This window comes from Gopherus flavomarginatus, chromosome 13 (assembly GCF_025201925.1).
Source record: "Gopherus flavomarginatus isolate rGopFla2 chromosome 13, rGopFla2.mat.asm, whole genome shotgun sequence".
NCBI lineage: Eukaryota > Metazoa > Chordata > Testudines > Testudinidae > Gopherus > Gopherus flavomarginatus.
In genome coordinates this window covers 13,474,184-13,486,437 of record NC_066629.1, presented here as the reverse complement: position 1 = coordinate 13,486,437, position 12,254 = coordinate 13,474,184, and the positions used below count along the sequence as shown (strand labels likewise).

Sequence of the window (12,254 nt, the reverse complement as noted above, 5' to 3'; positions counted from 1 at the left end):
CCGGAACTCCAGACCGTCAGCTGACTGAGCCACTTAGCCCACCACCAGTCTGGGGTTCCATCCACCAGCCCCGCTCAACCAGCTGCTGGTGTAGGGTTCTGGCTGCAGGGCCCTTGCCAGCCGGGGTCCCGGCCCCGCTCATCCCGCTACTGGTCTGGATGGACGGAACCCCGGGCCAGCAGCGGGCTGAGCGAGGCTGGCGGCCAGAACCCCAGCTGGCAGGGGCTGGCGGCCAGAACCCCAGACCGGCAACGCGGGTGGCGGCCAGGACTCCAGACCGGCAGCGCGCTGAGCTGCTCAGTCCGCTGCCAGTCTGGAGTTCCAGCCGCCGGCTTCTGCCAGCCAGGGTCTGGCCGGCAGCCCCGCTCAGCCCACTGCCAGTCTGGGGTTCTGTCAGGGGCCCCTGTAAATGTAAAAATTATTACTGACACGTGAAACCTTAAATTACTGTAGTCTTGGCACGCCACTTCTCAAAGGTTGCCAACCCCTGTACTACATCGTATTGACACCATTATAATCTCTCGATGAACTTTCAAAGACACCTAAGCAGGGTACAAGCCTAACTCCCATTGACCATTCTAACAATGAGAGTTAGGCATGGAACCTGCTTAGACATTTTGAAAGCTCCACTAGGCGCCTCGCTGCAATTTTAGGCACCTAAAGCCCTTTGTAAATCTGGTCTTATGTTCCCAAGTGACACAGAAGGCATGTCCTGGGGACGTGTTCTGCTTCTAGGCTGCGTGCATGGCACATTCAGTCTGTGTGACTGGAACTGATGAGTCCAGGCTCGCGAAGGAGGCGTGGAGAGCCACGTGAGGGCTGTCGCCGAGCACAGAGTGGATCGCACAGTCTGCGGGACACTAACACCCCTCACCGTTGGCGCTGGCAGCCCTTGCCAGCTTTCTCTGCGTCTGGCTCGTTCAGTCGCCACCCCACAAGTCAACGGGGAGGAATTAGTGTAATCGTCCCCTAATGAATGCAAGTGCTGAGTCATGGGAATAGCTGCTCGGGCGAGGCTGCCACTGCACTCCCTGAGTGACCCCATCACAGGGCCTTATAACAGGTGGGCATGTGCAACGGGGAAACCTGTCTGAGAGCGAGAAATAACGAGGGGCTCAAAACAGCCTGTGGGGCTTTCGCCTCTAGGGCGAGCAAGAGACAAGGTGCCTCTTGCATTGTGCCAGAACTCCCTCTGCTGGCCGCCCACAGGGCGCCTGAGACGGGAGAGAATTCAGAACAGAGCTTAGCACCGTGCGGGACCTTGCTTTAGAGGGGGAAAGTGAGGGTCTCTTACAGTTTGTGTCAATGATTCCACTGTGGGCTTGGAAAGAGCTGGGGAGCAGTGTATCCACAATGCAGATCCTCAGGGTGTGTGTCACACCGCTCAGCAGAAACAGCACAGCTCTGATGCGTATCTCTGCAAGGCCCACAAGCCCCACTGAAAGGGAATAGTCTGGCCTGAAAGCAGAGCTTTAGGTCCCCATACAGTATCTTTGGTCCGCACCGTGTCCATGTTGCAGATCTCCGCTCCCCTGAAGGTTTGATCTGAGATCTCTCTCTCCAAAGAAGAGTGCATCTGTAATACAGCATCTCTGAGAGCACTCTCCCCTCCCCCGCCCCCCCCAAAAAACCTTCCCTGGAGGGGATACTGTGCTGCTTGCTCTTCATTAGCATCATGCAATATTTCCTGTTGTGGGGTCTCCTTGCATGTGGAAGGGGATAGGGGGAGTCAGCCGGATTTCACCCCCTTCTTCTCTCTTCCAGGCCCTCCCATCATTTCCAGCACTCAGACGCAGCACGCCCTGCATGGGGAGAAGGGACAGATCAAGTGCTTCATCCGCAGCACCCCTCCGCCGGACAGAATCGTGAGTAGGCTCGTCCCTTATCTCCATACTGAATGGGCTCGTACAGCAGGAGAGAAGCTGGTGCCCCTCCCATGGTAGCGCCTGGCCAGCCCTGTGCTAGAGAACGAGGTTAGGCTTGTGGGCCACACTCTAATCCTGTGTGAATTCATTAGAGAAGTCCTGGTGGCATTTAATCACCTTGGTAATAAGCAAGCCGCTTCGGGAGCCCCAGGCAGTGACTTTGCACATTTGACTGGCTGGGAAATTCACAAGGTTTTGCAAAGCCAGAAATGAAGCGTGTTCTGTAACCGAGGGATGAAAAAGCCCTTGGCTGCTTATGGAAAAAGGTTCTGGTGGAGCCCTGCATCCTATGCACTGGGAAACCGGGCTGCTCCTTCTTTGAGTATACTGTAGCCAGGGTCAAGACCCGAGGAAGAGCTCTGTGTAGCTCCAGAGCTTGTGTCTCTCTCCCCAGCAGAAGCTGGTCCAAGAAAATGATTCCCTCCCCCACATTCTCTCTAATACACCTCTACCTCAATATAACGCGACCCGGTATAACACGAATTCGGATATAACGCAGTAAAGCAGTGCTCCGGGGGGGGGGGCTGCACACTCCGGCAGATCAAAGCAAGTTCAGCGTAACAGTTTCACCTAAAACGTGTAAAGATTTTTTGGCTCCCAAGGACGGCGTTATATCGAGGTAGAGGTGTACTGAACCCAATGTTATGTCACCAAGGAAAACACCTTCGTCCAGCCTTTAAATCACAGCATCTGGGCACCGAACAGACCAGCATCCCTCACATGTAAACGCCTTCAAACATGAAATAACTCACACACCTGCACCCAAGCATGGAACAACCCAGCTGCATGCTTTCAGGCTATTCCCCAGAGCTGGTCAAAGACAAGCAGCACAGTTTGAACTCCAAATGGCTGTTGGATTCAACCACATCCTTGCAGTTTGCTGTGCAGGGCATTTGTGGCCATGAGTGGTGGTTGGGATGAAGGCTGCTCTTCACATAAAGACCCGCGGTCACATGCTCAAAGGGATTGATGCATGAACATTGTTCAGTGGTCGATTCTGGTTATTCACCATTCTGAGTCTCCTGGTTTTAAAACTTCCAGTTATTTAAACAGGGAGCAATACCATGTGACTCAGGGGAGCAATCAGGGAGCCATAAACCTATTCCGTGACTTATGTGAGCAGTCGCACATTGCAGATAATCGAAGTGCAGTTTGCAGTCACCCAGTCACGAACTGGGATATGGGCAGACTGGCCTCTGGGCAGAGCGGAGGCAGTCATGCCTAGTGGCTGGAGTTGGAGTCAGAGGCCAGGAAGAGTGCTGAAGATCAGAGCCGGAGGCAGGGACCAGGACTCAGAGCCAAGGGTCAGAGGCAGGAAGAAGCAGGGGAGCGAGGCTGGGAGCAGGGCAGGATCAGGGCTGGAGCCAGGCTAGGAAAAGGGCAAGCACAGGAGAGATTGCAGCTGTGGGCGTGTGCACCGAGCAGCTGGAGATCAGTGGTTGGGTTTAAGAGCAGGCTTGCTGAGTTCCTCAGCCAGTCAGGAGGCCTGGCTGTGCTCATAGGCTGGAGACCGGGCCGGCGCTGCTGCCAGCTCTCGTTCCTGAAACCCCCCAGCGGCTGACATTTGCTCACATAAACTGATTGGCAGAAATCAGGATGGAGTCACATACGACTTGTGACCAAACAGTGTAAACTAGCTGGAGAAGAAAAGCTGGTGCAGTGGTGAGACAGCTAGAGTCACAAAGGGAAGGTGCCCAGCTCCAGGATGTGGCTCATGGCTGAGAATGCCAAGCGGAGACAGGTGCCTGCCTCTGGCCTCTCATTCAGGCACCTAAGGCCCAGACCAATGGAGTTAGGCTCCTAAATATCATTGTGAATGTGGACCCTAAGACGCATCTCTTTCCTCTGCATTTCATTCCTGGTTGGCTCTGGCAGCTCCCCACTCAGTGTGCTGGCTTCTGAGAATCCTTTTGTTAGGCACCTAACACCCCCCAGCCACCTACTTCCCAGCCACCTCACAAGCCTGGCCATCTGACTCAGAGCTGAGAGATCCACTGGGCAGCAGGGTGTCTCAATCCCTTTGTGAATCTAGCCCTTAGTCTCTCTGGGCCTCAGTTCCCCATCCACACAATGGGAATAATAGCACAGCCCTGCTGCACAGGGGTGCTGTGCGTGCTCCGATGCTATAGTTCTGGGGGGTCATCGAAGCACAAGTGTAGCTAACTTGCAGTGAACAGTATGAGCAGGTCTTTGATCGCATTCGCACCCACCCCAGCACAGAATGCCCCCACAGCTCCTAAAGCAGCAGAATTCAGTTGCCACTGCAGCAGTTGTAAAGATCTTGCTTGTGGGGCTCCATATTCGTCCCCACTCGTTGAGCCCAGACAGAGACAGACAGGTTACAAGACAGGAATATTTGCTAACGTTCAGGGCCAGTGCTACAAACTGCACCTGGGATCAGAAAATCCAGCTCCCAGGAAAGAATCTGAAGGCTGGAGCGAGCTGGCAGCCAGGTTGATGATGCATGACGCAGAATAGAATCCAGGCGTGTCCCTCCCATTGAACACGAATGCATTTTTACAGCATTTTAATCATTCCAGTCTCAAGCCAAGCTGTCTGTTCAATTTCCCCAGTATAGCAAACACAGGGCCCGCTGTACGATTCTCTGCTCCACTTACCCTTAGTAGAACTGGACAAGACGTGCCAGATCTTGGTATCTTGCTGATTGGCTTCTGAATTTGTGCCTCAGTTTACACCTAGAACAACTGCATTTGAAAATTAGTGGCTGCAGTGTAGCCACTGGCACTTCGATGTCCAGGGTGGAATTTTCCAAAGCACCTAAGTGACTTAGGAGCACCGGTTCCTGTGTCTTTCAGTGAGACTCATGCTCCTAAGTCTTGTAAACGCTTTTGAAAGTCCCACCCCTAACTGATTCCCCTTGCACATTAGACAGCCGCAGGCTGCGGTCTGTGCCTACTTTTATTTAGGAGTGGACACCCCAGGTCAAGTTGAGGCCCTTCTAAGAAAATCAGGCCCTCAATGAACACAACTAACCCCTCTTGTTGATTTGCAGGCCTGGTCCTGGAAAGAGAACGTGCTGGAGTCTGGGACCTCAGGGCGCTACACGGTGGAGACAGTCAGCACAGAGGAAGGCGTCATCTCAACACTGACCATCAGCAACATTGTCCGAGCCGATTTCCAGACCATTTACAACTGTACTGCCTGGAACAGCTTCGGCTCAGACACTGAGATCATCCGGCTGAAAGAACAAGGTGGGAGCCACAGACACGGTGCTTAGAAACCAGAAGGGGCTCCTGGGCATTGGGAATTAGCAGCTGGCTGCTCCAGAAGACCCGGGAGGTGCTATGATATCCAGGAGACATTTCAAAGGGAAACTGGGACGTTTTGGGAAGGCTTGTTGGATGGCCCTAGCTCCCAAAGCTTTATGGAGGGGGCTACATGCTCCAGTGACCGTCTACATAAAAGAGGGCCCAAAGCACAAATTGGTTGCGGCGGCAGAGCCTGCTAATGAAACCTGGTCAGCAATTCTGACTGGGTCCATGCCATGCAAGCTGACAGCAGCTCAGTGCCTGCTATTGCATCTCGTTGCTCTGTGCCCACGCAGTGAAGCAGGACACAGACCAAGCGGGCCAGCCTGATGTACAAGCAGAGTGCCCATCGGCCAGTATGCCAGATGCAGGTTTTGGGAGGGCTGCACAGATGGAACCCACGGCAGCCAGAGTGGGAGGGAAGGGTAGCTCCTCGAAAGGGTTAAGCAGCTCTCTGAGTAATTCTGGGGCAGTTTGGAGGCTTCCACGTTGGGGACTCTGCCTTTGTAGAGAATGTTTTGCTCCTGGAGGGACTCCCGTTTTAGTCTGTTGTTAAATGCCCAGGCAGGCAGGTGGATTGTTCTCATTAAGCTCTGATTTATACGGGTAAAGCTGCCATGCAGATTAAATCAGAGCTAAATGAACCCCTCAAAATTGGCCTCGCGCTTCTTCCAGTGCAAACAGACAGTGTTTTTTCTGATCGCCTGCCAGTCAGAGCCTGTGCATGGCAATGAGGTGAGTTCCCAGTGGGCAGAACCGACAAACTGGGTCCCAGTGGGAATCTCTGCAGGGCAACGGGTTTGGGTCCCAGCCCGTGACACTGCACGGAGTGGAGCTGGACACCAGTAGGTGTGGGTGACCGTTCAGGATCCTTTAGTTGGGTCCTACAAGGGCACTGATGACTCTGCTGGGGATGGAGAAGGGTTCTAGAAGGTGACATGGCAGCTGAGTTAGATCCCAGCCCAAGGGAGAGATTCCCAGTGATTGAACCTATAAGAAAGCAGAGATGAATCCTAGTGGTCGTCCCTACTGCACAACGGTGCCGAATCCATGAGGTGGGGTCTCTACCCTACTCCGAAGTCATATCCCAGCAGCAATCTGCAGCGTAGTGCCAAATGGTAGCTCCCGGTCCCCGTGCAGTGGAACCTCAGACTAGGTTGGAAGAGGATACCTATTTCAGGGGAACTTCCAGGCACCATTGCATCCTCCGGCAGCAAAGAGCCTGCCTGCTCAGCAATACTGACACGTGCGCTTGGGCTTGGCAAGGCTGTAGACGCTTGCTTTATTTTCAAACAGGTACGGAAATGAAATCAGGAGCTGGTATGGAAGCAGGTATGGAATCATGAGCTGAAGGTGAATATGTGACTTGCCCCTAGCTGCATTACCACACCTTAGCATTCAGCAGCCTCCTTCTAGCTTTACCTTTCCTGAGCCAGACAGCGGGAGGTCAGGAAGACATCTCTCAAAGGCTCTGAGAGACAACATGCACCAGCGGACAAGGCACAGACTAGGAGTCAGGAGCCCTGGATTCTAGTCCCAGCTCTGCATGTGACCTCTTGGTGCCTCCGTTTCCTCATCCGCTAATACTTAGACCCTTTTGTAATGTGCTGTGGGGTTTACAGACAAGACGCTCCGTATAAATGCTAAGTATTGTTATGGGGAAACACACAGGTAAACCAGTGACTTTCGAGAGAGGCAATGAACTTCCAGCCACCATTCCCCACCTTAGTGGGAGGGAGTTAGCTACTGTCAGCATTAGGTGGGACAGGTATGGCCCTGAAATGGGGCAGACAGTTGCAGGATGCATTGCCTTCATCACAAACTATTGTTAGTTGTATTTCTCATCTCCCCGAGCCACAGCACCCTCCATGAAGTGTGGATTAGGCTTCCTGGGGGTCTGGAGCTGCTGAGTCAGCAAATTGCAGCACTGGGCTCTTTGTCAGCTCTGTTCACCATTACTGCTGGCCCACCCATTACCATCCCTGGCCACCTGACCATCTTACTGTGCCTTTCCATTGTAACTGTGTTTTCTATCCCAGGAGAGCCCTTGGCATTATCTCTGCCAGGAGCCAGCTTTTCTCATTCCCTGTGTCCTGCTCCATCAGCTGCTGGCAACATCACTCATCAAGGACCAAACCCCATCATTAAGAGTCCCTCACTTGCCTCTGGATTTCACTCCCTGCTTCCTTGATGCTGAATTAGCAGCCATTGACAGTGTCTCCAGGCTCCCATCTCTCCACTCAGCTGGCATTCCTTGTTTCTCTAGGAGGAGCAAGTAATTGCAGAAGCTGTGTGATGTCTGCTCTTCACGATGAGTTTTCATCGTCTGCGTGAGCTTTGCCTAGCGCAGGATGTTCCCATTCAGCTTGCTCAAAGAAATGAGTGACCAAACCTCCCTACCAATTCTCCCTGGATGTCCACGGCTCACCCCTTACCCTCTCGTGTTTCTAATCGGTTGACTTTCCCGTGCATTGTTGCTTATATCAACCCACCAACAAGCTCTAATGGACACCATCCGTCTAAGCAAAGGCACGAGCCTTCTCAGTGAAGGACACGGTGTATGTGCAGTAGAACATGGCGAGATGTGTCCGTGGTAGTAGCAGGATCAAATCAAAGGCAGTTTGGTGCAATGTTGCAAAGACTGGCTTGAGGGAGACAAGTTTGTCATAACTCTAAGAGTTTGCTCAAATGTGAAACCTCATTTGGTAAAACCGCTGCACGCAGAACACAAGGGTGCCAGATGGATATTTGGGGATAGCAAAATGCAGGCTGCATGCACAGCAGAACTGATGAGCGATAGATGGCTGGGCCGATAGGTTATCTCTGCACTGGCCGCCATCAGGCAGAGTTGTCTGGAAGCAGAATGCTAGATAAGTAGCGAAAGAGAAGGTGGAGGCTTCAGCAGCCATATTTAGGAAGTCACTGTAAATCAGGAAGCAGGGCTTGGGGAATCGAGTGTAGGGCATATGAGGAAGGCTCACAGATGCTGCCTGCCCATTAAGCTGGCTTCAGCCATCTCAGATCTACCCAGGAGTCATGGAGGGGATAGAGTGCCACCAGCGGCTGTGGTGGAAGCAATCTGGAGCCCTTGACACAGCAAGTCACCCAGAAGGAACAGTGTCCAGCAAGGTGGTGAGATTTGCAGACACTGGGATTGTCCGGCAAGTTAGCTATGCCATATGTAAATTAGGGTTAAGAGAAGCGCTCGTCTCCAATATGCTTGCAATACAGTTTGGAAGGCCAGGAGTCTGGGAGTAAATCTTACCGATCCAAGTCAAGGTAGGGATCTGCTGTAGACGAGGATGAGCTGGATGTAACGTTCTCTGGGGCAGGTCCCTCTCAGTATTCTCGGACAGGATGTTAGAACAACCGGCAGGGAAGTCGTGCACCAAATTTTGATCCATGCTGGGATATGATACTAGGGAGCGTTCTCTCCTGGCAAAGTGTGTCACGGCCCTCTCTTGTGGCTGGTCCACAAGAGGATGACAGCCTACTACTGCTACTGACAAAAGGAACTGTACTGCTTTAGTGTGAGTGGTAGAGGACTGTGCTTTGGTGCCGAAGGGCCCTGGTCCAACCTGTATCGCTGACCCATGCAAGGGGATGGTTACATTCAATTACTTCAGCTGCAAGCATTGAGCCCAGCTGGAAACATTCAGTAAAGTTGCTCGTCCTTGACCTTAACACCAGACCTTAGTGTGTATTCATTCAAAGCCCTCAGAGATGATCTCAGGTACAATTTTGTGGTGTAGAGCTGGCTGGAAATGGTTGCAAACATCCATTCAAACAGTGACTGTAAATAGGCAGCCACGGATGGGCCTTGCAACCACTTTGTAGCGCTTTTCGTGAGCTTTGAGCAAGGTTTTATGAGCAAAAATATTTGCCAGAAGTGTCCCGGGCAGGGCCGGTGCAACCATTTAGGCAAACTAGGCGGCCGCCTAGGATGCCTAGTGGTTGGGGGCGCCTAAAAGCCCCCTCAGGCGAGGAGATGGAGGTGAGCTGGGGGGGGGCAACGCGGAGAGGGTTACCTGCAATAACGAGGGGGGGGGCGCACAGGGGGAACCGCTCCCTGCCCCAGCTCACCTCCACTCTGCCTCCTCCGCTGAGCACACAGCCCGGCTCTAAGTCTCCTCCAATCAGCGCCCGCAAGCCTGGGCGGGGAGGAGAATTAGAGCAGCGCTGGCGTGCTCAGTGGAGGAGACGGAGCCGAGGTGAGCTGGGGTGGGCTCCCCAGGCAGGGTTAGCTTCCGTGGGGGAAGTCTCCCCAGGCAGGGTTAGCTGCCGGAGGAGGTGGGGGGGAAGGGGAGAAGTCTCCCCAGGCAGGGTTAGCTGCCGGGGGAGGGGGGGAAGGGGAGAAGTGTCCCTAGACAGGGTTAGTTGCCATGGGGGGAGTGGGGGGAAGTCTCCCCAGGCAGGGTTAGTTGCCGTGGGGGAACAGGGGGGAGAGAGGTTAGCTGTCGTGGTGGGGGGGCTAGCTGCTGCGGGGGGGCTCCCTGGGTGGGGGGCTGAGTTACCTGCCGTGGGGAGGCGGGGTAAGCTGGGGGGAGTGCAAGGTGGAAGTTTCTCCTAGGGCGCGAAACTGCCTTGCACCGGCCCTGGTCCCGGGCGCTCATGTGAATATGCATCTGCACAAGGAGTCTTGCTGGGAATGTTCTCTCAGTCATTGGGGAAGCTCTTTGCAGGTTTGGCAGTCATCCAGGCAGGGAGCAGAAGCGGTACCATGTGAATGAAGTGACCAATCACACAGCATGAATGGCAAATTACACATACGTGAATCAACATTCAGCAGACACCTTGCAAGCAAGCCAGAGGCTGACATGCATTGTCATAAACCGTGCACTTAATCATTTCAAACAAACGCCTAAATAATGAAGATTAAGTCTGTTTGCAGATTGTCCGCAAACAGAAGAAACAGGCTCAATCCATCCAGTAAATTGCTTGTCCAGCCCTACTGAGGGCAAAAGAAAACAGGAGAATACACCGGTGATAGCTGGTGTATCACTAAAACTGTGAGTGAGCTGAGGACCCTTGAAGTAGCCAGAACCAGTAGACCTTAAAGATGTAGATAGGATCAGTGACTGCTAGGTTTTTTCTCATGGGCATTTCTATAACTCTTCTTGCCCTACCACCTTAGCACCCAACGAGCAGTCAATGGAAACCAGTGTCCACGGTGAATAGTGCGTGTGTCTCCCCTAATCCCTTGGCTGCCCTGAACGGTCTCTTGTGTTATGCACCCCCGTGGCTCTGCCAAGACCAGCCTAGACTGGCAGTTGGAGGGAACTATCTGCCCCCTAAATGCCTGGGGGAGCCAGTGAGACAGGACAACCCCGCCTGGACATCCCCTTCTGCCCTCTTTACTTCTACAGGGAGGAGAGTGAAGTATATAGAGGCATGCAAGGGTTCTGAACAGATGGAGGCTTGACCTCGATCCCCTCCTAGACTGATAGTAACTGCAAGTCGCACCATGGGCCGCTGGAAAGATCATTTCCCTGCTAAACTTGCAATAAGCTCTTGGCTTGGCCTCTGACCTTTTCAATTTGACCTTTGACCTAGCTCAGTCAGAGGAGAACCCTTCCGACACTCTTAGTGCATGCTCACTCTGACCCTAAGTCGCTTCCCTTGGGTTTCCAGGAAGCTCTGTTGTTTCCAGGAAGCTCACGTCCTCAATGTGCAAATCGATCTTTAAATCAAGACTGGAAGTTTTCCTAAAAAGTTTGCTCTTATTCAAACAGGAATTAATTCAGGGAAGTCCTCTGGCCTCTGTTATGCAGAAGGTCAGACTCGGTGATCACAGCAGTCCATTCTGGTTTTATAAGCTATGGATCTGTGTCCACCGGTATTAACAATCTCCATTTGCACAGGAGAGTGAACTAGGCGGACATTTTTTTCCCTAGACTTGCTAGCAAATTGTTCATTTACAAGGCAGACCTGCATGAGCAGAACCAATTTGCATCTAGAAAGTAACTAACTTATTTTCACTGACTGAGAAGGGAGGGCTGTGAGGATTAGCTTCCACTCTACGCTGGCACCAGAAATTCAGGATGAACTAGGGATGAGCAAAGATCTTTTTGCCTAACTCTGAGCCCACTCAAATGCCGTGGCTCTGAAAGTTCAGCCTGAACTTGGGTTAGCGGCACTCGGGCCGTGGTATTGGGTGTTGATCCATTTGGACGAGAGTGAGGGCAGGTCTACACTTAAAATGCTGCATTGGCACAGCTGTAGCACTTCAGTGAAGACACTACGCTGATGGGAGGGTGTCTCCTAACCACTTAGTTCATCCACCTTCAAAGAGGGGCTGTCTACCTGGGGCGTTACGGTCGGTATAACTGTCACTCAGGGGTGTGGATTTTTCACAGCCCTGAGCAACGTAGTTATACCAAAGTCATACTGTAGTGTAGATCTGAGCGGAGAGGGGGAAAGAGACAGATTCTGGTGATATCAGTGGATTGGATATCAGTGCTTTGAGCGGGGGTTGGACTAGATGACCTCCTGAGGTCCCTTCCAACCCTGATATTCTATGATTTCACACACATCGTGATGGCACCATAGCCCAGGACAGAGTCAACAGGCCATTTAGAATGTGTCTGCATGAGAAAGTGGCACTAATTGGACTTCAGGCATGTATTGAAACTGATTTCGCTTGCAGTTATTTAAACCGACGTCATGCAAACCGCTAGGTGGACACTGATGTGGGTTTAAGAGTGGCATGAATTGATATAGATTAAGTCTATTGCAAATCGGTTTTATCCAAACCAGAATAAATTAGTCCTAGCTCGAACTCATTAGGGCTGGACAGTTTAGATTGTCTTCAGCGAAAGTTCAACTCGGTCTGAGTGCAGATTTTCCCCTTGCCATGCTCCCCGTTCATACAGCCCCATGCCACTGTCATTGCCACATGATGAAGCTGTCCTGAGCTACAGAGCAGAGCCCAGGGTTGCTGATAACATGTATTGCGGTGGAGACACGTAGCCACGGGCAGCCCTAAAAATTGAGACACGATAGTCCTCCGCTCCCATCCCATAAGCCTCTGGTTGGAAGTGGACTATCTATCTGGCCCTGC

At 52.5% G+C, this 12,254-nt stretch overlaps 1 protein-coding gene across 2 annotated transcripts in view; it reads left to right on the top strand.

Annotated features, from left to right (window-relative positions):
- The window catches only part of KIRREL3 (kirre like nephrin family adhesion molecule 3), a 737,495-nt gene that overhangs the window by 675,928 nt on the left and 49,313 nt on the right, over positions 1-12,254 (top strand). The window contains exons 11-13 of one of the 2 annotated variants that reach the window (XM_050921586.1): positions 1,765-1,865; positions 4,939-5,137; positions 6,491-6,526. In XM_050921586.1, coding sequence (XP_050777543.1) covers positions 1,765-1,865; positions 4,939-5,137; positions 6,491-6,526 — 336 coding nt within the window. The remainder of the gene's footprint in view (positions 1-1,764; positions 1,866-4,938; positions 5,138-6,490; positions 6,527-12,254) is intronic. The other variant, XM_050921587.1, reaches the window with a different exon arrangement.